The sequence below is a fragment of the Euprymna scolopes genome, chromosome 10 (assembly GCF_053919585.1).
Source record: "Euprymna scolopes isolate OS-2025 chromosome 10, ASM5391958v1, whole genome shotgun sequence".
In the NCBI taxonomy this organism is placed as follows: Eukaryota; Metazoa; Mollusca; class Cephalopoda; order Sepiida; family Sepiolidae; genus Euprymna; species Euprymna scolopes.
The window spans coordinates 59,329,374-59,355,261 of record NC_136491.1 but is presented as its reverse complement, the minus strand read 5'-3'; the positions used below and the strand labels follow the sequence as shown (position 1 = coordinate 59,355,261).

The 25,888-nt window shown below is 37.9% G+C and overlaps 1 protein-coding gene across 2 annotated transcripts in view; it reads right to left on the bottom strand.

Annotated features, from left to right (window-relative positions):
• The window catches only part of LOC145285998 (serine/threonine-protein kinase/endoribonuclease IRE1-like), a 266,385-nt gene that overhangs the window by 70,199 nt on the left and 170,298 nt on the right, over window positions 1-25,888 (bottom strand). For both annotated transcript variants that reach the window (XM_080134591.1, XM_080134590.1), the window contains exons 8-10: window positions 22,830-22,889; window positions 14,096-14,282; window positions 13,340-13,421 (exon numbers count right to left, since the gene is read on the bottom strand). In XM_080134591.1, the coding sequence (XP_079990717.1) occupies window positions 13,340-13,421; window positions 14,096-14,282; window positions 22,830-22,889 (329 nt within the window). The remainder of the gene's footprint in view (window positions 1-13,339; window positions 13,422-14,095; window positions 14,283-22,829; window positions 22,890-25,888) is intronic.

The window sequence follows — 25,888 nt, the reverse complement described above, 5'->3', positions numbered from 1 at the left end:
GAAGTACAACCTGAAGCGCGGAGATCAGTATTTTTTTATGTGGTTGAATTGTTGGTATTTATTTAGGTTTATTTTTTGTTTGTCTTTAAGGAAAGTTTCCTGTAAAAAAATAACAGCTGGGTTTAATTTTGCTCAGAGTTGGTGTAGTTCTTCTATGTTTGCTTTTATGCCTCTGCAGTTCCACTGAATAATTGTGTTGGTCATTGTTGTGTTGTTATTGTTTGATTTTTGTGGGGAGTGTTGTTTTAGAGGTCCATATATTTAGGTCTCTCTGTTTCTTGAGTTTATATTTATTTATTTATTTTTCTTTTTTGGTTCACGTCTCCATCTCATTGGATGTGGAAGGTGTGTCTCTTGTCTGTGTTTGTGTTTCATTTGACAGGTTTTGCTGAGTTTTTTTTCTTTTGTTTTGGTCTGGGGCATTTGGATTTGCTCCGTTTTACATGTTCTTCCTGACTTACTGTTTCAATTAATTCATACTTATTTTCTTTTTCAATTAATAGAATTTCTGTTTTTGGTTTGTTTGGCATTTTGGGAGGAGGTTTTGTGTTTTCCTGTTTTGTTTCCATTTCTTCTGATACTGTATATTTATGGTCTGTTTTTGTTCTAGTTCGTGATTTAGATCTTTCACGTAAGTTTAATTGTGGTTTTTGTTGATGAGTTTCTTTTTTATTCTTTGGAATTTGTGTTTGGTTTTGGTCATTTAGTTGAGTTTTTGAGTATGTTAGTATTTGTTTTTTGTTGGTTTCATTTTGTTTTTTTTTTAGGGTTTCAATTAAATTTGTGAGTTCAGAGATCAATTTGTTAAGTAATTCTTGGTCGTCAATTTGGTTGGTTTGGGGTGGGTTTTTGGTAATATCTGCATAGGTGTTTATGTTTTTGTTGGAGTTAACCCTTTTTCTCGCTTCAGGGAAGGAGATATTTTCTTTGTATTTCATTTCTGTAATTTCCTTTTCTTCTTCAAGATTTTGCAAGTTTTGGAGAAAGCTGGATAGTTTTCCAGGCAATTTGAACATTTTGCCTCATTGGGGCACTCGCTCTCTGTGTGGTTGGGTTCCATTAAACCACATTTTCCGCATGTTTCATGTCCTCTACAAGCTTCTGTGATGCCCATATTTTTGGCATTTATAGCATCTTAATGGGCTTGGTATATATGGTTCTACTTTTTCGTTGGTATACCCAATCTTGATTTCTTTCAGGACTTTGGGGGTATTGAAAGTTAATACATACGTTCTAGTAGGTATGGATTGTCCATTTTTTTTAATATATATTCTGTTGTGATCTATTACTCCCTGTTTTTTAAGAGCGTTTTTGATTTCATCTTTGGTAGCTAGACTTAAGTCGTGGCTTCTTATGATTCCTTTTGAGGTGTTTAACCTTTCGTGAGCGAAGGTTTTACACTCGTAAGTATGCAATTTTTCCATTTCTAAGATATTTTTCGCATCTTTGTAATTATCAACTGTGATAAGTAAGTTTCATTCTTCATTTTTTTTTACCGTTTTTGGTTTGCTGTTTTGGGATATCACTTTTTCGATTAAGAAAGGAGATAGCTCGCTAGTCTTTTTTTCTCCCAGGATCTCAATGACTAAGAATCTTGGGAAGTTTTCTTTAATAATGTTTTTTTGAATATATTCTTGCTCACTGTCTGAGCTTGTGTAATCCGGAACATCGGAGGGAGTCCTTTTGCTTTTTTTGTTATTCATATTGATTTTAATTTTATTTCATCCTTCTTGCTCCCCATCCACCTCGGAGCCCTATATGGGAGGTGTTGGGGGGGGGACCCATTCACCCCAACAACAACAGGGATACAAGAAGGACATACTCGTCCAACTGGTGGGTCTGAGTACCTGTGCTTCATCCATTTGTACTAAATGTGATTTTCACTGATTTTCAGTAATAATATTTGTTTTCCAGTCATGTCAGATCCATTGTCCAGTTAGTTGATTGTCCCATGAACCACCGCCTTTTAAATCTGTTTCTTGTGTGATGTGGGGAGCGTGAGTGTATTTTCTTGTTATGTGTGTCAGATTTAAAGCTGATTGATTGGAGCGGCCCTCTCCGACCGCCCATATAACCGAGGTAAGCGCCAAAGTAGTGTTGGGATGGAGAGGAACTTGTTTCTGTCCTCTGCAACCCTCAACTACCAGGATCCCGTTCCAAGGTGATACGGGTCGCCACCTACGGCAAACAGGTAGCCCCGTTGAAGGACTTTTACCCTCTGCTGGGAGGAAGTCGGTGTATTCTAATGCCCCACCGACGGGGTTGGTTAGTAATGGTAGGGAAAGAAAAAAAAAAAGAAAAAAAGAAAGGGAAAAAAGGGGGCTGTTGTTTTTGTTTTTAGTTTTGCAGAACATAATAAAGTTTTGCAAAGGGAGATAGAAAACAAAAAACATATCTGTAGGTGCTTTTCATCTCAAGAAGTCAATAGACAGCCTGATCTGGTAGCACCAGTATTTTCTTTTGCCCATGTATTCATTTTGTTTATGCTGTGTTGCAGTTTTCTTTCAATAGTATGGATCTGCTTGGAACGATAGCTTATAGAACAATCATCCACGTACAATGTTCTATTTATATCAGGAGTAAGTTCCTTTACTATGTTGTTGATTTTTATATCAAACAGGGTTGTTGATAATATATTACCCTGTGGCACACTTTCTTCCTGTTTATATCGCTTGGAGTAGACCTATGCGTACCTTGAAGGTTCTGTTTGTTAAAATATTTTGAATAAATTCGGGAAGTCTACCTTTAAGTCCAAAGTCGAATAGATTTTTCATAATTCCGAATTTCCAGGAAGTATCGTAAGTTTTTTCTAGATCGAAAAAGACAGTTGTGTTGTGTTCCCCTCTTACGAAGGCTTCTCTGACATAGCATTCAAGTTGACCAAATGGTCAAGACATCCACAATTTTTACGATAACCACACTGTGCATTGGTTATTAGTTTGTTTGTTTCTAAATACCAAAGTAGGTGATGATTTACCATTCGCTCTAATGTTTTGCACATGCAACTTGTTAGTGAAATTGATCGGTAATTTCCAGGATCTGAAGAATCTTTTCCTGGTTTTCATATTGGAATAATCGTTGTATGTTTCCAAGATTCTGAGAACTTTTTAATCCAGATGTCATTGTAGATTTTTAGTAAAAGTTCCAATGAAATTTTTGGAAGTATTTTCAAAAAACTATAGTGGACCTCATTTGGTCCTACGGCTGTGTTGTGTGATTTGTTTATGGAATTTTCCAATTCTCTTATTGAAAAAGGTTTATTATATTCTTCAAAGGTTTTGGAATTGAAGTTTAGCTTGTACTTTTCAATATTTTCCTTGATAGTTTGGAATTCTTTGTTATAGTTTTTTGAAGAAGAGTTCTCTGAAAATGTTTTGGTTAATTTGTTCGCTATAGCCTTCATTTCTGTTATTTTGGTATTTTCAATAAAAAGATGTTTAATTGGTATCGAGTTATGTTTTCCAGAAATTTTTTTAACCATTTCCCAAACTGTCTTTGGTTTAGTGGAAACATTGATATTGCTGACATATTCTTGCCAGCATTCCTTTTTGGCTTTCTTTATTATCCTGCGTAATTTTGCTCTATGCAGTTTGTATTCAATTAAGTTGCTTGTTGTTGGTTCTTTATTACATTTTCTTAATGCTGCTTTTACGTAGATTCTTTACATTCTTTGTTAAACCATGGTCTACTCTTTTTTCCTGAAGTAGTGTTTTTGGGAATGCCCTCTTCTCCTATTAATATTAATGTTTGTGTAAATGTTTTGATTGTATCGAAATTCAAGAATCTCTGCTCAGAAGATTCTTGAATTTTTCCCAGTTGACTTTGTTAAGCTTCCATCTTGGTGGATGTTCAAATATTTTTTCATGGCTTTTGAGAATGATTGGGTAGTGATCACTACCACAGGCATCATCGAATATGCTCCAAGAAAAATCCAGATAAGTGGAAGGGTCATATATAGTTAAATCAAGCAAACTAAGCAATCCATTTGTTGGATTTTTTTTTTCTTTTTTTTTTTACATGGGGGTCACCACTTATCAAGGCCCATGAGCCACTCGAGGATAAGGGTTATTGTGTGTACACTACTCATGGGATAGTATCGTAGTAATAGTTGGTATTGGGGATTTGATAGGTGTCATTACTTAAGGGGGCGGTTCATCAGGAATTTGTTTGTGTTGGACTTGAAGACATCCGAGTTGAATTCGGGAGGGAAACAAGCAAGCGGCAGAGAGTTCCACAGCCGTGCAGTTCTGAGAAAGAAGCTTTGTTCATGGAATCTACGTTTTGATTTCGGCACGGATAAAGAGTGGGAAAAATTATTGACAGTGGTTTCAGCTAGTCGGGTGTTTTTTGTGAAAGATTGGGATGGGGGGGTTGATGTGAGTGGCTTCTTTTTGGTTGAACAAGCATAGATTATTTTTATTTATTAGATTTTCAATTTTCTTTCCGTTTCCTTGCATCCCCATAAGGTGTTGTGACTATTTAAGTCTGCTAGGAAAATAAAGAGTTTGGGTATTTGTGCTATTAAGTTCTCCAATTCATTTTCATCTATTTGTTCATGTGGAGGTATGTATAAAGAACAAATGCTTATCGGTTTGTGTAAAGTTGCTCTTCTGACAACCGCTTGCAAATTTGTTTTTAATTCAATTTGGCTCTGGAGTATGTTATTTTTAATGAATACTGATACACCACCAGAGGCTCTAAGTCCTGTATTATGAATGTAGTTATATTGTTGATAGTGTTTTATATTCAAATTGTCCTCATTCTTAAGGAAGGTTTCTTGGAGACAAATAACCAAAGGATTAAATTTGGTTTGCAACAATAAAATTTCATCCACGGCAATTCCATTAGATTATCTTGTAACTCATGATGATTTTTTATTGGTTTGAGGAGTAACTTCAGTTTCCATGTCTTCTAATTCAGTAAATCTATTTGTAGTAGTACTTGCTCCTGTTTGTGGTAATTTCTTTATATTATTGTTTTTTGGTTGATGTATTTTTTGTTTGTTTTTCAAGTGTGTTTTTTTCACCACGGGGAGGATGTATTGGTGACCTGTGTGGTCTTTCTTTTGACTGATTTTGTTTTTCCTTAGTTTCATCTTTTTCAGCATCTGCATGATGTACTGGTGATTTTTGTGGTCTTTCTTTTGATCGACTTTGTTTTTTGGGACGTTCTGATTTTGGTTTTTTTGATTGATTGATTGATTGGTTTTACGGCATATCAACCTATGTGGTCATTTAATGCCGGAGTCCTTTTTTTTTTTTTTTTTTAACTTTTTTTATTGGGAGGGGGGGAATGACTTTTTCAGCCTTTCCTCCCTTTTTTTATAAAATTGAACTAAGAAATTAAATGTTGTATTTATACATGGATGTGTATATTTGGGTGACTTTAAATTTCCTTAAATTTTCTTATATAAATTTACTTTCCTTAGGTATGCTAGAATATTTGCTGAGTTGACCTTTTCAAAAAGGTCTTCCATATTGCTTTCTGTATAATATAATTTTCTAGTTGGGGCAAGGTCATCACACCCAACTAGGATATGTTTTACTGTGAGTGTCTCCTGGCATGGGATGAACTCTGGCGCCGATTCTCCATTTAGTATATAAGAATGAGTAAAGTTGGTGTGCCCTATGCGCAGCCGAGTCAGTATCACATCTTCTCGGCGTGATCTCTTGATGTCCGGACATCGTTCCTTAAGTTCAGGTTTGATTGAGTATAATTTGTTGCCCTCTTGCTGACTCCACCGCAGTTGCCATTTTTCCTGTATGTATGCTTTTATCTGGGGTCTAAGATCAGTATGTGGAATCTTAAAATTGTCAGTTGGAAGGTGAGAAGATCTTTTTGCAGCTATATCTGCCCTGTCATTGCCTTTGATCCCCACATGGCTGGGGATCCAGACAAGAATAATGTTTTTAGTAGTTGAAAGGATATTGATTTTTTCTATTAATTTTGTTGTTAGTGGATTTTCTTGTTTTTGATTTTGTATAGATAATAGGACTGATAGAGAATCTGTGAGAATGATGAAGTTTTTGGTGGTTTCCTCTGAAATTATGTTGAGTGCTAGATCGATAGCTATAGTCTCTGCAGTGAATATAGATGCTTCATTTTGAAGATTTCTCTTCATTGTGGTTTTATGGTACGTTGCTGCACATCCAGTGTGATTGTTGCTTTTAGACCCGTCTGTGTAGATAAAGGTGTAGTCTGAATATTGTAATTTTAAATGTTGAAGTTCGTCGTGGTATTCAATAGGGTTTGTGGTAGATTTGGACTTTTTGTTTAGGTTGAGTTTTATTTCAACTTGTTTCATGGTCCATGGGGGTGTTTTAGGCAGTATGAAGTTGTGAATGCTGGAGATTGGAATTTTCGATTCTTCAATGCTTTCCTTCATTCGGAGCCCGAACGTTTTGATAGTTTTTCTTCTCATGTTAAAGAGTTCTTCATATTTAGGATAGAAGGTACATTGGTATGCAGGGTTGTTTGGGCAAGACTTCAGTTTCAGTAAATATTGAAGGGCTAACTTTTCTCGCCTTAGATCTAGTGGGGGTTCGTGTGCTTCCGTGTATAGACTGTTCACGGGGGAAGTTCTGTATGCTCCTAGGGCCAATCTTAGGCCAGTATGGTGAATAGGGTCTAGGCTTTTTATATATGATGTTCGGGTTGATCCATATATGAAACAACCGTAGTCTAGCTTTGAGCGGACTAGTGCTCTGTAAAGTTTAAGGAGTGTTTCCCTGTCTGCACCCCAATCGGTATGTGCTACCACTCTCAAAAGATTTACAGCTTTGTTACATTTTTTTTTCAGATAGTTTATGTGTGGGATGAATGTTAACTTTTTGTCAAATAAAATCCCTAAGAATTTGTACTGGTCAGTAACGGGTATGGGCATTCCTTCCATGGTTAGGACAGGATCATTATGCATGTTCTTTAGTTTGCAGAAATGCATGCATTTCGTTTTTCTTTTGGAGAATCTAAATCCATTCTCTTCCGTCCATCTCATTACTTTGTTTAAGCACAATTGAAGCTTCCTTTCTATTATAGATATATATCTAGATCTACAGCATATTAGGAAGTCATCCACATATAGGGAGCAATCTACCCCAGGGTTAAGGTTTTTTACAATGTTGTTAATTCGGATACTGAACAGGGTCACTGACAGTACACTCCCTTGAGGTACTCCATTCTCTTGTTCTTTCAAGTCCGAGAGAGCTGTGACAACCTTTATTCTGAACCGTCTATTTTTTAAAAAATTTTCAATAAAAATTGGCATTCTGCCTTTTAGTCCAAGCGCCTTCAGATCCCTTGTAACACCGTACTTCCACACAGTATCGTAGGCTTTTTCCATGTCAAAAAACACTGCTGTTAAATGTTCCTTCCTTACAAAGGCTTCTCTGATGAAGGTTTCAAGTCTGACTATGTGGTCTATTGAACTTCGGTTTTTCCTGAATCCTGTTTGAAATTCTGTAATAAGATTCTCTGTTTCCAGGAACCAGATTAGTCTTTTGTTTATAATCCTTTCCATGGTCTTACAAATGCAGCTTGTTAGAGCTATTGGCCTGAAATTCAATGGATCTGAGACGTTACTTGATTGGGATTGGATGTTTGAGTTTTCAGATTTGGGGATTGGTATTATTGTGGCCTCTTTCCAGGTTTCGGGTACGTTTCCACTGGACCATATAATATTGAAAATTTCAAGTAGGTATTTCATTGAGGTTTCTGGAAGTTTTTTGAGGATTTCATATGGAATTTCATCGGGCCCTGTAGCTGTGTCATGGGATTTGGTTAGCGATTCTTTTAATTCAGGCAAGGTAAGAGGTTGGTTGTATTTTTCAGTATTTTGTGATTTAAATAGAATTTTCTTTTTCTCTTCCTTTTCTCTAATCTTTTTGAATTTCTCTGTTTGTCTGTCACATGATGAAATTTTTGATAAATTATCTGCCAGGTTATTGGAAATGTCTTTTTGATCGGTGTATATTTTGTTGCCTTTAGAGATGTGGGATATTGGTGTACTACTACACTTTCCTTCTATTTTCCTCATCATGTTCCAAACTGTTTTCGCCTTGGTATTCACATTAATTTTGGATATATAATTTCTCCAAGTTGTTCTTTTGGATTCCTTTATGATTCGTCTGGCTTTTGCTCTGTTGTTTTTGAAGAAATCCAGATTTTCGCTTGTTGGATACTTTTCGAATTTTCTCAAGGCAGCTCGTCGAGCTCTGATGGCTTTTCTGCATTCTTTTGTGAACCAAGGTTTGTTGTGATTGTTGGTTTTGGTTGTTTTCGGTATGGTATTATTTGCTATGTTTGTGAGTGTTTTAATGAAGTAGTTCAAATGGTCATCTTCATCATTCTTTTCGATAATTAATTGGTTTTTGCACTGTTCCTGGAAGTCTTCCCAATCCGCTTTATGTAGGTTCCATTTGGGTGTTTTTTGTTCAGTGCTAGTACTTAGACTTTCCAGGATGATTGGGAAATGATCACTCCCACAGGTGTCATTGTGTACTTTCCAGTCATAGTCCATATATATGGAAGGATCACATAAGGTAAGGTCAATGGCGGTGAAAGTACCTGTTGCTGGGTACATATAGGTGTAGTTTTGATTATTAAGGAGGCATAGATTATTTTTATTTATTATGTTTTCTATTTCTTTTCCTTTTTTATTTGTTTCTTTACTTCCCCATATTACATTGTGACTGTTGAGATCTCCTAGTAGAAAAAAGGGTTTAGGGAGTTGTTTTATTAATTGAGTTATCTCAGTTTCGTTGATTGTATCTTTTGGAGGGATGTATATTGAGCAAAGTGTTATAGTTCTATGTAGAGTCACTGAAACTGCAATTGCTTGCAAGTTTGTGTTTATATTTATTTGTCTTTGAGGGACTTCATTCTTCACAAGTATTGATGTGCCTCCAGAAGCTCTGTCCGTATCTTTATTTATGTAGTTGTAAGATGTGTAGTGTTTTACGTTGATGGTATTATTTTCTTTCAGAAAGGTCTCCTGTAGACAGACAAGTGCTGGGCTCATATTTGTTATTAATAATGTGAGTTCATTTTGGTTTGCTTTTATCCCTCTGATATTCCATTGTAATATTTTGTTCATCATTTGGAATTGTGTTCAACTTCCATCGTCTCCAATCCCTCAAATCTATTTTCTGTCAGAGTCCCTGTTCGAGATATAGATCGGGATCTTTCTTTTCCTGTTTTTGTTTGTTTTTTTTTTTTTTGTCTGGGGGGATTTTTGATTCTTTTCTGGCTTGTGATGTGTTTGATGGTTGTTTGGTTGTTTTTGTAGATATGGTTTGTGGTTTTGTTTCTTTTTGTGGTTCAGTAGTGTCTTTACTTAATATTATCCTTGGATTGGTTGCAGACATTGCACTATTCATTTTCCTCATTTCTTCTAATAGTTCTTTCATTTCCTTTATTAGTTTGCTTAGGACATCAATTTTCTTGTCAGTTGTATCCGTTACATGTATATGACCATTTTGATTGTTGATTGGATTAGTTTTTTTTGTTGCATCTGCATGTTTTAGTTTCGATGATTTTCCTGGCCTCTGGGTAGGATATTTTCTTTATATATTTTAGTTTGGTCACTTCTTTTTCTCTTTTCCATATTTCGCAATATCTAGAGCCAGCGCCATGGTTTCCCAGGCAGTTGGCACACTTGAAATATTTTCTGCAGTCAATGTGTGGGCCACTTTCTCCACATCTTCCACACACTGGTAATCGTGTGCACCGATCTTGATGGTGTCCAAACTTCTGGCACTTGAAGCATTGGAGGGGGTTTGGAATATAAATTTCTACATTTATTTTCATATATCCGACTTTCACTTCTTTGGGTATGGTGAGGGAATCGAAAGTTAGTATATATGTATTGGTATCGATTTTCTCACTGTTTTTTTTAATTTGAGCTCTGCGAACATCTAACACATTCTGTTTCTGTAAGTTTGTCCTGATTTCCTCCAAGGGACAAAGTGCAAGTTCGTGGCTTTTCACTACTCCTTTGCAGGTATTTAGGGTTGGATGTCTGTAGCATTTGACTTTGATGTTTTCAAATAATTTTAGTTTCAATATTTCTTTAGTTTGTTCTTCGTTATGGGTTTCTATTAGTAGGCTGCCGTTAAATTGTTTTTTAATAGACTTTGGTTTTAGAGTTTTAAGATTTTTTTCAATTTTAAAAGGTGATAGTTTGCTCAAAGGAGTTTCCTCCATTGATTCTATTACTACAAATGTTGAGTTCCTTGGTTTTATCGTCTCTTCCTCAGAGCTACTGATGTCAGAGACATCAGAGTGGGTTCTCTTTGGGTGGTTGGGTGGTTTTTGGGAGGAATAAGCCATATATTTTGTTTTCTTTTTTCGTCATCTTTGTTTCCCACCCACCTCGGAGTCCTATTTGGGAAGAGCCTGGGGGGAAACCCATTCGCCCAGCCTCTACAGGGATACAATGATGATATAACCGACTTTGGTGGTATCATAATGATTATCTGTTCTCTCTTGATATTGCTATGGGATCTGTAGCAATCCTGAGGGGCTTACAGCCTCGTCATCGATATTCACACCTAATCGATTGACCCTCAGCCACCGCTTTCCATCATATATTAGGGAGTAGGGTTATTTGTGGGAGAGGGGGGATGTGTTGTATTAGTAGTGAGTTTTTGGAATGGGCAATATATGGTGGGGCTTGGCGTGACTGGCCGATTGGTCGGATCGGGCCTCTCCGACCGCCCGTCTAATCGAAGTAAGGGCCAAAGTAATGTGTTGCGGTGCCTAAACTTCTATGTATCCTGGTTTAGGTTCGCTCAATCACCAGGATCACGTCCTAAGACTTTACGGGTAGCAACCCACGGCTAACTGGTTGCCCCATTGAGGGATTTTTACCCTCTGCAGGGGGGCAGTCGGTTTGTTCTCATGCCCTACCGACAGGGCAAAAAAAAAAAAAATAAATAAATAGATAATTTAATAGAATATATTTGTTTTCTTTTTCTTTCTTTTTTTGTTGTTTCTTTTCCTTTTTAAAATCTGTTTCTATTTAACCCATAGTTGGGACCCTAACAGGTACTACCACTCCGGGTCAGGGTGGACCTGGGAGCAATGGCAATTAAGAGGTGGCTCCACACTCCCCAAGCCGGACCTCACCATCGGATGTAGTTTAAGGTCATATCCAGGACCGGGAGTAAGGTAGGAAAAAATAAAATAAAAAGGGGAGGGAGAAAGGTTGTTGTTTTTGTTTTTGGTTTTGCAGAACATAATTAAGTTTTACAAAAAAGATCAGAAAACAAAAAAACGTCAATGTAGGTGCATTTCGTCTCAGGAAGCCACAGGGCAGCCTAATCTGGTAGCACCAGGTTCTGATTTTGGTTAAGAATTTGTTTTATTGGTAACGTTAGTTGATGATTTAATGGGATGATTAATTTTTGATGATATGATTGGTCTAATTTCATTTATAAATTTGGGCCAGTCGTTTGGTCCCAATTGTAACAATTTGTTTATTAGTATTTTGTATTTGGAGTCTTGGTTAGTGACGTTGGATGATATACAACTTGAGAGTACGACTTTTCCTTCATGTATCCATCTACTATTTTCCTGGCTTCGAGGAAGGAAATGTTTTTGATATGTTTTATTGACACTACTTCCTTTTCTTTCTTCCAGATTCTGCATGCTCTAGCATAAGCAGGATGGTCTTCTCCACAATTTGCACATTTGCAATCGAGATTGCAGTCATTGACAGTGTGGTCTGGATCTCTCTGGCCACATCTGCCTCACACTGCTTGTCCACTACATGCATCCTCATAGTGCCCAAACTTCTGGCATTTAAAGAACCGAAGTGGATTTGGTATAAAGGGTTCAACGTTGAAAAATTTTGATTTCTTTTGGGATAGTGGGTCTATCAAACTGCATAAAGTGTTCATAAGTATAGGCTGATTCTCTTTTATTATTTTAATTCTTTTAACGTTTGTTACTCCTTGGTTTTTAAGTTCTTTTGTTATCTCTTCAGTAGTGCACATTGAGAGGGCTTTCGATTTTACTACACCTTTGGATGTATTCAGATTCTTGTGTGGATAAGTTTTGATATTTATGTTGTGGAAAGTTTTCATTCCTAGGAGAAAAGTGGCATGTTTTTCCCTTTCCACTGCTACCAGTAGGGTTTTATTTTTTAAAGTTTTTACATTTTTTTTGGGGGGGGGGGGGTAATATATGCCAATATAATTTTGTGTATAATAAACGGTGATAAGTCTGTTATATTGGTTTCTTCGGTGGATTCCAATATAATAAATTTGGAGAATGCTAGAGAGATGGTTCATTATTTGAACTATCAAGTCAACGTGTAAGCGCTTGGAATTTTTGTAATTGGCCATATATGTATATTTTAAAATTCATTGTTTATGCTCCTCACCCACCTCGGAGCCCAATATTGGGGCATGTTAAGGGGGAAACCCATTCGCCTTGTCATGCAAAGACTACATAAAACAGTATACATGTCCCAAATGGGAGCCATGAGCACCTATAATCCTTAGGTTACACAATCCAAGTAATTTGTCATGACTTTATTCATTTGGCACATTTGACACTAGGCACCGCCTTCTAACACATGGAAAAGAGGGGAAAATATGTACATAGTTTATAGTGGTACAGGGTAGAACTGTATTTGTTACAGTTTGGAGGAAATTGATAGAAAAGTAGATGTGTTAAGGCTTGACGCAACTAACCAATTGATCGGACCGGGCCCCTCCGACTGTTCGTCTAGTCTTGTACGAGGCCAAAATGGAGTGTGGCAACTGATATCTTCAATTTCCCTAGATATCAGTTGCTCAGCCACCAGGATCCTTTTCCTAAGCATTATGGGTCACCATCCACGGCCAACAGGTCGCCCCATTGAGAAGCTTTTACTCTCTGCAGGGGGACAGTCGGTGTATTCTATTGCCGCACCGACGGGGTTGAGAAATAGGGAAGGAAAAAGAAAGGAGAGGGGAAGGGGGCTGTTGTTTTTGTTTTTATTTTTGCAGAACATAATTAAGTTTTACAAAAGAGAATAGAAAACAAAAACAGAAAATCGATGTAGGTGCATTTCGTCTCATGAAGCTAATAGACAGCCTGATCTAGTAGCACCAGTCAATGAATACGAGGAAAATATCACCAGACCTAAATGAATCAGATACATCAGTCATAATGTATTATAAATATCAGTGCTGCTGACAACAAAAGTGTGAAGAAAAAAGTATAACAAAACTTTACAATTCAGCAAAACATTGCAAATTATTTTTTAAACTTTCAATAAAATCGAAAGTAGATATTTAGTCTTTTATATATATATTATATATATAAACAATAAAAAACACTTTATAAAACTTACAGCCACTGTGACTGTATCTTCATCAACATAGGAATCCAGAGCAAATAAACCATGCTCATATTCTCCAACGTAGAGTGTACGACTGAAATAAAATACAGGTAGAAACATTAAGCAACACTATTCAACAATGTAAAAAATTCAGGTTGAAATTCTATACATTTAACATACATGGTAAATTTTTCCATGTAAAAATGTTTTTTAAACAAACTACAAAAAGGTTCAGTTTTTCCAGATTGTTTGGCAACTACGATTTGGAACTATGATATTGGCGATTGCCACGACACTGGCAACATTCATTTTATTAGTCTATCAAGTTGACTGCGATATAAGTGGCATCCAGTGATACAAAAATGAAATGTACTGAAAATTAAAAAAAGAAAATTAAAGATTTATCACGTTTTAAATATTTGTAACAAGAACACCCCGTATAAGATCAGCAAAATAACTTTGGCACATTAATTATATACAAAAACCAGTATAATGGATACTGTGTCTGACTATGGAATCTGTCATACCATGTTCAAATCTCATCTGATATATCATGTTCATCATATTTGGTTTAATGTCTGTTTTACATGTTGACATGTGTTCAATTAAATGTTGCGATTAGGAAAGGTATGAACCTACTGTGTAAAATAAATGGTGTATAAGTAGACATGTCAAACATCGAGACATTCATTTTGGATTTGTACACATATAAATGAACAATTAAAAAAAATTTTTTTCTCCCAATGTGAACTACTGCTCAAAACTTACTAGAATTCTTGTTGTTTTCTGTGGTCCATAAATCGATTTTTCCAAGAAGTAGCTGAAAGTTGACCAGTCAGATGGTTGAGGGTTTCTGGGGCAAAACTTGTGAAGGGAACTTTTCGAAAACCATCCTGGCTTAATGTATACATAGCCACAACAGGAGAGTCATAATTATTGTACCAAAGGATTTCTCCTTAAAAAAAGAAGACAAAAGATATGTTGAGATTTTATTTACATATTTCAGAAATAGAAAATCTGAATAAATTTATTAATCCACAAAAAAGGTTTTAATCCTATATTTATCTCATTTAGAAATCTCACTACCTATCTCTGCCTTTCTGTCTATTTTTTCAAACTGTATATTCTCCAGGACAAATGGTCGCAGAGCAGTGCTAGGAAGCTTAAATGATTGAATTTTCTGTGGATTGTTTTTTTATGGGTCTTTAGCTGATTAAATTTATTACTAAATAGTCAAAATTGATGAAATTAGAACTTGTCAATCATAAATCGACCTTAACTGATCAGCTGTGCAAGTGCATCGACATTTTGTATTTTCATGTTATTTTATTTTTCTCTTTTTCTAAACTACCTGATACTGCGTTAGTTTGTTATGCTATAAAAGTTGCTTTCGTTGTTGCTTTAGATTCTAGCTAATGCCACTCAAATGACTTTTTTAATTAAATTTTTACATTTAGCATTTCACATGAGCAATAAAACAGGTTAGAATTAAATGTTTGTTTGTTTAGCTAAAGCATTGTGTAAGTAAAAATTATATGATGAAATCTATGTCACACTAAATAATTTATGTGATTAAAATAGGATTTTAACCGATAGTTTAAGATTGTTGACATTTTTGTTATTTCTTTAGATAACTCGTAAATAGTAAGGTTTATTTGATTTGAAAATCTTTTGAAAAAAATTTAGTCTACTGCATTTTTAATTCTTATAAGATACTGTCCGATTATGAAACACTTCTTTTTCACAACAAATACAATTTCTCCACGGTTTTTTAATTCCTTATTATTATAATAAGATAATGTATTGATGTTTATATGTGGAAAAAACTGCCTAGTCATCTTCCAGAAATTATGTCATTTCCCTTAAAATCAGGGTGATAGTGGTGGGAAAGAAGCACAATTATGTTGCTTTTAAAAGCGTTGTGGAGGCCTCCAGGGATTACCAAACCTTTTTTATACAGGGGTGGGCGGTGGGAGTAGTGTCTGTTTTATTGCTGCAAGGCAATTCTCCCAAGTATTATCTTCTTTGTTAAGTAAAAGTTAACGTGGTATTCTTACTGTGTTCATGACAGATTACTAAAACTTTTTTTAGTGGGGGAGGGGAGGGGTCCACTAGAATGCTGAGACAGATACTACACTTTGATCTTACCCAAAAAGCCAAGTCGTTTCCTCCCATGCATTATCTCCTTTTTTGTTTGGTAATAGTTAAAATTATGTATCCAACTTCTTGATTAGTCTATAGTTAAGCAAGTGTTGCCTAATCACTAACTGCATTATGATCTTAGTGAATAAGGCCTAGTACTGAGAAAAATGATGCGGTAAATGGAATTCTGAGAACAGATACTACACTTTGAGTTATATATTTTATTTCCCCAAACAAGTTTAAAAAACAAAGTTAGGCACAACACTTTGATCTTTGCAAAAAGATCAAGTAATACAACAGAAAATTATGTAAAATCATCAAGCAGTTTCATTTTTAAATAAGAAATAAAGTACTTGTACAGTATTCTACCCAAGAAATAAGGTACTTGTACAGTATTCTACGTATATAGGAAAACAAAGAAAATCTTACTTGTGACATACATAAAAGTTATTAAAACCAAAAATCGTGCAAAATCATCAAGTAGTATGATTTTTAGATGAGAAATAAGGTACTTCTACATTATAGTACCTATATGAAAAAGGTTAACACTATATTTGTGATAAATTATGATTAAATTAATTTCGTAATATAGAAGATATATACTTGGTCAGATAGACATTTGGTCATGAAGATCATGGCCGTCCTGCCTCGAGTAAAATTAATTCATATGTGTGTTGTGCAATCTTAGCGTAAGTAAAATTATTTCATATACAGATTTTACATTACCCGTCCTAGGGAAGATAAATTATTTCATATGTTATACAATACCCATCGTAAAATTATATATGTGTTGCGCAATACCCGTCTTAGAGTAGGTAAAAATTAGGTCATTTATGTATTGCACATCAACTGTCTCAAGTAAGGTAAACTTATTTTATATATTTGTTGTACAATACCCACACTAGGAAAGGTAAAATTGATTCATATATTTGTTGTACAATACCCACACTAGGAAAGGTAAAATTGATTCATATATTTGTTGTACAATACCCACACTTGGAAAGGTAAAATTGATTCATATATTTGTTGTACAATACCCACACTTGGAAAGGTAAAATTGATTCATATATTTGTTGTACAATACCTGTTCTAGGGTAGCTAAAAATATTTCATATGTATTGTACAATAGGTAAAATATTTTTAGTCGCGTGCAAGCGACTCTATAAGTCACTCCGTCGGTTGGTCGGTCTGTCCGTAACACTTTTGTGGTTGGCCTTTTTGCTTAAGATCAAAAGGTCTGTTGTTAATAGATGCTGTTCTTAGCTTTTTAAGCTTTTCTTGACCTTTTGCCGAAGATCAAAGTGTAGTAAGCAGAAAGACTAAAGGAGACACCCCCAACCACAAAGACAATAGACAAAGACAACTAAGGCTTAACTCCCCACACCTCCCACCCCCAATCAGCCAGTGGAACCGGCCCCCTTCCGCCCAAGCTCCCCCAGAACAGTTTCACATAACCCATCCTCGGATATGGTAGACACCAACCCCCCAAAACCTACACCCCCCAACATCTGTCACTCCTACCCCCACTTCTCCTCCACCCCCGACCAAGCAAAAACCTATGCCACCAGTCCGCACGGAGCGGACGAAAAAACTCCCTTTCCTACCAGGGGAAAGGATTTGCGAACTGGACCCTCTGCAATCAATGCCTGACCTTTAGGGCCAGCAGAAGGTCTGGTACAACAAATTGAGGAACTTTGTCTATATCGGTGGCGACAACGTCGCCGACTCAACCAAATTCAAGAATGTTCCCTTGTGGACCACTTTCATTAGGGTCCACAAGGATGCTAGAACTGAAGCCTCTGGGCTATGATAGATGCAGCAAAGGATGCTATCCCAGGCCAGCAGCTGGTGAATAGGGAGCATCCCTCACTGAACAATATCATATACAAATGCAAGGGAAGAATCCCTGTTTATGCTCACCCCTCCTTTTACAGGCCCGTGTATGACACTGAATAAGGTCGGTGACCATGGCTTCAAACTTGGCTACTTATAATGTGAGGGGCCTCAGATGTCGAAGCAAGGCCGCGCGCGTGCTGAGAGATCTGGTGTCCCTCGAGGTAGATATTGCCGCTATACAGGAGACCCACTTTATTTAGATTGTCAGGTGCTGGTGAGCAACTACGATGTTTACTCAGCATATGGCAATACCTATAGTCGTGGAATCTCCTTGCTAGTAAATCGCACCCTATCAGCGTCAGTAAATGTTATTCACGCAGACGGGGACGGTCGGGCGGGCGATATTCGTCGATGTTGCCGTTAATAGCAGTGTGTTTCAGATAGTCGCAGTTTATGCGCCTAATTCCGCTGTGGAGAGAGCTTCTTTCTTTTGGCGGGTAGAGGGCTTTATAGATGATCCGGAGAGGGTAGTCTTAATGGGTGATTGGAATGCCATCCTTGATCCCAAGATAGATAAGGTCGGGGGGACTAGCGGGTCGGTGTGGTGTGACAGCATTCTGTCTGACCTGATGGCCTCGTGCTACCTGGTCGACACATTTCGCCTGGATCACCTGGGGTGGGAGATGTGGACGTGACATCCTAATGTGCCTTCCCATCCAAGTACTTACTTGGATTAGATGTTAGTTAGAAGAGGCGATGTAAATTTCCTATCTTGCCTCATGTTCCACTTTTTAGGACACTCGAACCATAAACTAGTTATGGCCCGTCTGAACGAGCTCTAGGCCTAAACTGGCCGGATACTGGAAGTTCAACAGCACCTTGTTGGAGCTGGAAGACTACCGGTTGAAGGTTACAGAGATAATCCAATGGGGGCGGTTACCTGGAGTAAGTGGTGGGTTAGTCTCAAGGCTAAGATTAGACGCTTCTCGGTCCAGTACAGCCAAGGCTAAGGCCAAGAAGCGTATAGAGAATAGGTTGACCCGGGCGGTGGAGGGGATTCCCTAGAGATAGCACTAGCTAAACAAGACCTCAACCACTTGGCTAGCGAGCAGTACGAGGGCCAGATAGTTAGGGCTAGGCTAATGAAAGTCTCGAACGAGGCTGTTAATATAGACGCTGTTGAGCGTAAGGCGCGGCCCGGACGGGTACATTCGAAAAGTAAACGACCTGGAAGGGCATGCACCTGTGTCGACATGGGAGATTTGCGAAGGGTTTCAAAAGCATCTATCGGAGCGCTTCACCCAACTACCCAGACTCAGGATCAAAGAGTTTGGCAGCTATTTGGCCGACTAGCCCCGCCTCACAGTGGCTAGCTGTGATGATCTTGTCGCGGAACAGGAGATCATTACTGCGTTGAAGCAGATCGGCTGCAACAAGTCCCTGGGGCTTGATGATCTACCCTACGAATTCTACTTGAGGCTGTCGCCCATGTTTGTCCCTATTCTGATGGATATGTTCAACCATTGGTTTATTCAGGGCTCCATCCCTGGGCAGGTGACCAAGGGAGTGATCACATTGCTGAAGAAAGGTCAACAGCATGGTGGGGATGAAGATTTAGACGATTTCAGACCCTTGACTCTGCTAAACACAGAGTTCAAGATTTTGGCCAAGGTTCTTACGAATCGGTTGCAGGTTGTCATCACTGACTTGATCGAACTAGACCAGAGCTATGCCGTGAAGGGGAGATGGATTCAGGACAATCTTCATCTGACAGGCACGATCATAGAGGGGACAGAAGACGACGCCGAGCTCATCAGTTTGGATTAGTCCAAGGCTTTCGATAGGGTGGACCATCGGTTCTTGGGATCTGTGCTGGAGGCCACCGGATTTAATCTGAACTTCCGCAAGTGGATCTCTTTACTGTATGACAGGCTGACGGTAGTGGTGCAGATCAACGGTAAGCTGTCGAAGTCTTTCACCGTCTCCCGGTCGGTGCAACAGGGTTTCCGCTGTCGCCTCTCTTGTACGTCTTGGCGTTGGAACCCCTCCTTTGCAAGTTAAGGGACGAGGCGACTACACCAGTCCTGCATCGGATAGCTCTCCCTGGAGGTACACGAGCCAGGGTTTCCACATTCGCCGATGACATCATCGTGTTCGTGTCTTGCCCCACGGACATTCAAGCAGTAACCGAGGCGCTCGCTCAATACGAAGAAGTTACGGGGGCCGTCTTCAATCGCAGTAAGTCAGTGGGTCTGCGGTTGGGTGCCTGGACCGGAATAAATTCGCTTCCGGGAATCTTTAGTTGGACCGACGTCCCAGTCCGGATCCTCGGTGTGTGGTTCGGACCGGGTCTCCGGCTGAAGAAAATCTGGTCGGAAGTAGAGACCAAGGTCGAATCCTTTGTCAAGACTTGGGTTCGAAGGAAATTGTCCTTGAAGGGTCGGGCGGAGGCGTGTGCTACATACGTCTTTCCGCTCATCCTTTACCATCTTTCTGTACTTCCCCTCCCTGCAAAACGACGAACCAGCTTACAGGAGCACCTCGACACACTCTTGTGGAACGAGGGTAAGCATTATGTTTGCAGAGAGGTCTATGTTCGAAATCCAAGCGAGGGAGGCTTGGGACTGTCCGATCTCCTGTGTCACAAGCACACAGAGAGGTTGGCCTTCCTGAGCCGTTCGTTGTACGTAGACGTTCCATGGGTCACTGTGGTTGGAAACTTGTTCTCCAATCTCACACCCGACCCCTCGGTCGAAGCTCGGCGGAGACCGAGAGGGGAACAAATGTTCTACGCCGAATGATGGTTCACACTTAAAGCGTTGCCGGGGACCAGTGTCCTCGAACAGTCTAGGAACAGGTTTTATCGGGAGCTAGTGGGGCGTAGCACAAAGGAACCGCTAGTGAAACAGATGGGAATGTCGTTAGAGGAGGTCCGCTTCCAGTGGAGTTGGGTTCCGGGACGGGACTTTCTTACAAACTCGTAATTTTCCCTCAATTGGTGACTTGTCCAGAATGCACTGCCCCTCCTTGAAGAACTCAACCTGTACAATGAAGAAACCCGGGTCTACTGCCTGCGCTGCGACGAGGACATGAGGGAAACAGCCGGTCATGCCTTTTTCCGCTGCAGCAGGCTCAAGACCCTCCTAGGGTACGCCAACGAGGTAACGGCTCGCATCGATGCCAAGCGCTGACTTGAACTCGACGACTCATATTTTGTTAAGAACATGGATCCGCCGCTACCTAGGGAGAAAATGTTTTTTCTAGCGATACTAGCAGTAGCGAGGATGGTCATATGGATCACACACCTCAAGCGAGTCCGCAAAGGGATATCTGTTTCGGATCGGGATCTGATCATCTACTTTAAACATCTGCTTAAAGTAAAGATCAGATGTGATTGGAAGTGGCCTTTGACAAGAGGTGGGTGCATGACGCTAGCTTGTGCATCCGACGAGGCGCCAAGTTTGAATTCGTGTTACCACCATAAGCATGGCACACACGGTACTGGGTCCTACGGAGCTCATCCCGCTAGGTAAGACAAATAAAAAGTAAAGAGACTCTTGACTGGTGGTACAAATGAGATCCTGTTCCCCGATTGTTTGTTTTTTGGCACTAGAGAACCTTCTGAGGCTATCCTACCACAACCCCCCCCCTCACTATCTGTTTGTTTTATCACCCCCTGGTTCACCCCTACTCAAAGGTCGCCGCCTAACGTCCCCCCCCCCATCTTCCCCTTTTTTGTTTTTTTACAATTATTTATTTTTCCTTCCTACACCCGATAAGAATCCTTCCCAATCCCCACTAGGGATCTTCCTGCTTGTTTTCGATGCCCCGGAAAACAGTAGGTGATCACCTACTGTTTTCCGGGGCATCGAAAACAAGCTTTCTAGATTAGCTCAGGGAGGGACCTTACTAACAATGCACTAGGCAATTTTATTTTTTGTATATTTTTTCTAAATTTCCCACTCCCTAACATGAACTGTTTTTCTTCCAAATTCAAGAACTTTTTATTTTCCAATGAATTGAACTTTTTTCACACGCACACACACATTTTAATAAAAAAAATAAAAATAAATAAATAAAAAATTTGCACACACACACACAGAAATTGTATATATATTCTTTCTTGTAAAAATGCTGGGATTTTCATTAGTTAGTTTAGAGTCCACAGAGTGAATGGGGTATTGTGGTAAATGTTGCCAGTCAAGAGTAAAGTGGACAAAGACTCCAATTTTTAATTCAGTTACAAAGACCTTGCAACACTCCCCTCCTCAGATCTTATAGGGCCTTGTGCCTAAATTTGTTTTGTCTTTTGGAGATTTTACTTTTTAAAATCTTATATTGAAATTTTTTTAATTGTAATTTTTTCTTTAAACGGAATAAATTAAATATGAAGATCAAAGGTAGTATCTGTTCTTACTACATGCTGTACTTACTGTGATATAAAGTGGGAGATCACTTTTCTGTATTAATTTAATGTACAATGATCACCCACTTTACAACCAGTCAGTCTCAAAGCCATTCAAGTCATTCTCCAGATCATTCAAGTTGTTTTTGAAGGATTCCAGATATTTTTTAAGCATTCAAGTCATTCTTAAGGTCATTCAATTCATTAAAGTCATTCTAAGTTATTTACTTTTTATTTAAGTCATTTCAGCCCATTTTTCAGTCATTTTAGTTTATCTTTAAGAATTTCATGTCAATCCTACATTCATGCATTCATTCATTACATGAGAACATGCGACTAATGGCTATCGGCCTTGTTTTTTTTCAAACGGAAGATATTCGTAAATGAAAGCAGTTATTGTATACAAAAGGCCGTTATTGTATACAAAGCAGTTATGAGAGCATGCGACTAATGGCTATTGGCCTTGTTTTCTTCAGGATAACAAATGATAAAAAATCCTCAAAAATTTCTCAATATCCTAAGAATAACATTTTCAAATGCAACTTTATTTTACTCTTGGTTTTATACAGTCCCGAGCAATTCCAGGTAGCCCTGCTAGTGAAGCAATAAAAATGCAAATAAAACATGCCTACTATTAATATTAGATATTAAAAAAAACAAAAACACTATCACATTTTTGCCAAAAAAAAAAAAAAAAATTAGAAAAGTAAATGCTTAAAACCATATCCACAGACTAAAAATGCTTCTTCATATATGTAATTAACACCCTTTATGATCTTTGTGTTTTTTATATTTTTACACATTAGTATTCGTACAGTCACTACCCACCAAATTAAAAAAGAGGATGTCTGTATCAATCAATCCACATACTTTGGCAAAGGTCTTCCCTCATACACTATTTGGGAGGAAAAAGAATAAAAAGTACTATCAACTTATATACACAGCTACACTCATGAACAAAAGTATACAAATGTCATACATTGCCAAAATAGATTACCTCAAGTTTTTCAGATGAATACAAATCAAACATAAAATTTTTCTTCATACTTTGACTTAAAAAGTTATTATAAAAAAGACATGTTCTATGACTAATCTTGAAAAAGAAAAAAATAAACATACCACTTTTACCATCCAATGTCACGGCTAATCCTTTTGAACTGCCAGCAAAATGACGCAAATCTGGAAGATTGTAAAACTGACAATGATTTTTGAAAGAACATTAAATGTAGATTTATATATATAATTTGTATATATAAATAAAAATTCAACAAAATTATTTTTACAGAAAGTAAAAAAAAATCTATAAAAATCAGATATAAAGGTTATATTTATAACAATTAAAAAAAGGTTATATTTATAACAATTAAAAAAAGGTTATATCTGTAACAATTAAAAAAAGGTTATATCTGTAACAATTAAAAAAAGGTTATATCTGTAACAATTAAAAAAAGGTTATATCTGTAACAATTAAAAAAAGGTTATATCTGTAACAATTAAAAAAAGGTTATATCTGTAACAATTAAAAAAAGGTTATATCTGTAACAATTAAAAAAAGGTTATATCTGTAACAATTAAAAAAAGGCGAGGGGCGTGCAATAAGTAATGCCTCTGACCCACTTCTAGTTGTCTGATTTAGCTGAAATGTTGCATGTGCAATGATTTATATCTCTACTGGTTATGTGGCAGATTGCAGCTCTGAACTAATTGTGGTTTCTGTTTTATAGGTGTTTGAACGGAGTCAGGCGTGAAATAGAGCTTGTTGAATGTCGAGCAGTGATCCGGTTTTTGTATTTGAAAAGACGCACACCACAGGAGACTTTTGATGAAATGAAAGAAACATGATGATAATGCCAAGCAGTTCGAAAGATGTACTCTCAAATAGGGAGTCACTGGCCATTGCTATTGGTGGCAGAGAAGGTTTCTTGTAATTATTGAAGGAAACCAGTTTAGTCTTGGCAGCATTGAATGTGACCATCCATTTTTGTCCCCATTCCACTACAGATTGGAGGCCATCCTCTAGTGTTTTTGCCATTTCTTTAGTTATGTGTTCATTTGTTTTCCTGTCATGCCTGTTATAGAGTGTGGTGTCATCAGCATATATACCCATCTCAGAGACAGTTTTGTCGGGGAGGTCATTAATAAATATTAGGAACAATAGAGGTCCAAGGATAGACCCCTGAGGCACTCTCGCATTTATATCATATTGTTTAAATGTACGACTGTCGAGGACAACCTGGATTTTTCTCTTATCTAAGAAGGATTTAATTATGTTAAGTATTCTACTAGTGATACCGTATGATCTAATTTTCCTGAGGAGACCCTCATGCCATACCCTGTCAAAAGCCTTAGATATATCTAGAGCTACCGCTCTGCCCTCCCCCGCTTTGTCCAGTGAATGGTATATATGTTCAGAGATTACAGTGAGGATGTCTGCTGTGGAACGGGCTTGTCTAAATCCATATTGTTTGTCAGTCAGAAGTTTAGCATCTGTAAGGTGACGGACTAGAGCATGGTTAATTATGGTCTCAAATATTTTGGCGAAAAGTGGGAGGAGGCTAATGGAGCGATAATTTGATGGGTCAGTTCTTTCGCCAGAATTCTTGAATACTGGTACCACAGAAGCAGTTTTCCAACAGCCTGGAAAGCATGATTCATTAAGGCATTTGTTGTAGAGTTTGGAGAGAACTGGAGCTACTTCGGCTGAGCACTTTTTTAATAGCACAGCTCCACATGCTTTTGAAGTGTCAAGGTTTTTTATGATAGCATGCACCTGAGCAGGGGTGATTTTTAGATTGTCTAGTGTGGTGTCTGTCCACAAAGGAAAGTCAGGTAGAGGGTGGTTGGAAGGGTCCAGTGTAGAGTTTGAGGCAAACCGGCTGGCAAGCATATTAGCCTTGTCGGTTGCTGAGCAAACAACCTCGTGATTGTTGGTTACTGGGGGAATTGTTAATTGCCCATTATTTACTACATTGCTGTAGATTTTCCAGAAGTCACAAGTTCCTAATTTTTGTGCTTCGATGCGTTTTTTAGTGGTTTCTGTAAATTCTCTCTTAGCTGTTGCTATTTCTTAACGTTATTTCTAGCTTCTATACTTCTGTCTGTTTGAAATGGACTTATGTCGGTTAAATCTGCGGTATACATGCTGCCTTTGAGCAATGGCAGTTGCGCAAATAGAAGTAAACCATTGGGGAGAGTGGGGCTTGCTATAAAATTTCCGCATGGGAACATGTGTTTCAATTGCTGTTTTGAACCAGTGGTCTCATTTGCGCACTGTTCAGCAGAAAGAGAAAAAATATTTCCCCATGGGGCATCTCTGATAAGCTCTCTGATGGCTTTCCAGTCAGCCTTTTTTATAATATCTCATTGTTTTAAGCACTGGCTCTTCAGTTTTGGGTCTAGAGTTTAGGGGTTTAGGGCGATTTCGACCATTATCACTGCATAATCAGCGTTCCCAAATGGGCTGTCATGTCAGCATATTGTTAGTGGATGGTTTAGAAAGTCATACAAACAATCCTATTATTGAGGGTCCTATTGCTAGTGGATGGTTTAGAAAGTCATACAAACAATCCTATTATTGAGGGGCCTATTGTTAGTGGATGGTTTAGAAAGTCATACAAACAATCCTATTATTGAGGGTCCTATTGTTAGTGGATGGTTTAGAAAGTCATACAAACAATCCTATTATTGAGGGTCCTATTGTTAGTGGATGGTTTAGAAAGTCATACAAACAATCCTATTATTGAGGGTCCTATTGTTAGTGGATGGTTTAGAAAGTCATACAAACAATCCTATTATTGAGGGTCCTATTGTTAGTGGATGGTTTAGAAAGTCATACAAACAATCCTATTATTGAGGGTCCTATTGTTAGTGGATGGTTTAGAAAGTCATACAAACAATCCTATTATTGAGGGGCCTATTGTTAGTGGATGGTTTAGAAAGTCATACAAACAATCCTATTATTGAGGGGCCTATTGTTAGTGGATGGTTTAGAAAGTCATACAAACAATCCTATTATTGAGGGTCCTATTGTTAGTGGATGGTTTAGAAAGTCATACAAACAATCCTATTATTGAGGGTCCTATTGTTAGTGGATGGTTTAAAAAGTCATACAAACAATCCTATTATTGAGGGGCCTATTGTTAGTGGATGGTTTATAAAGTCATACAAACAATCCTATT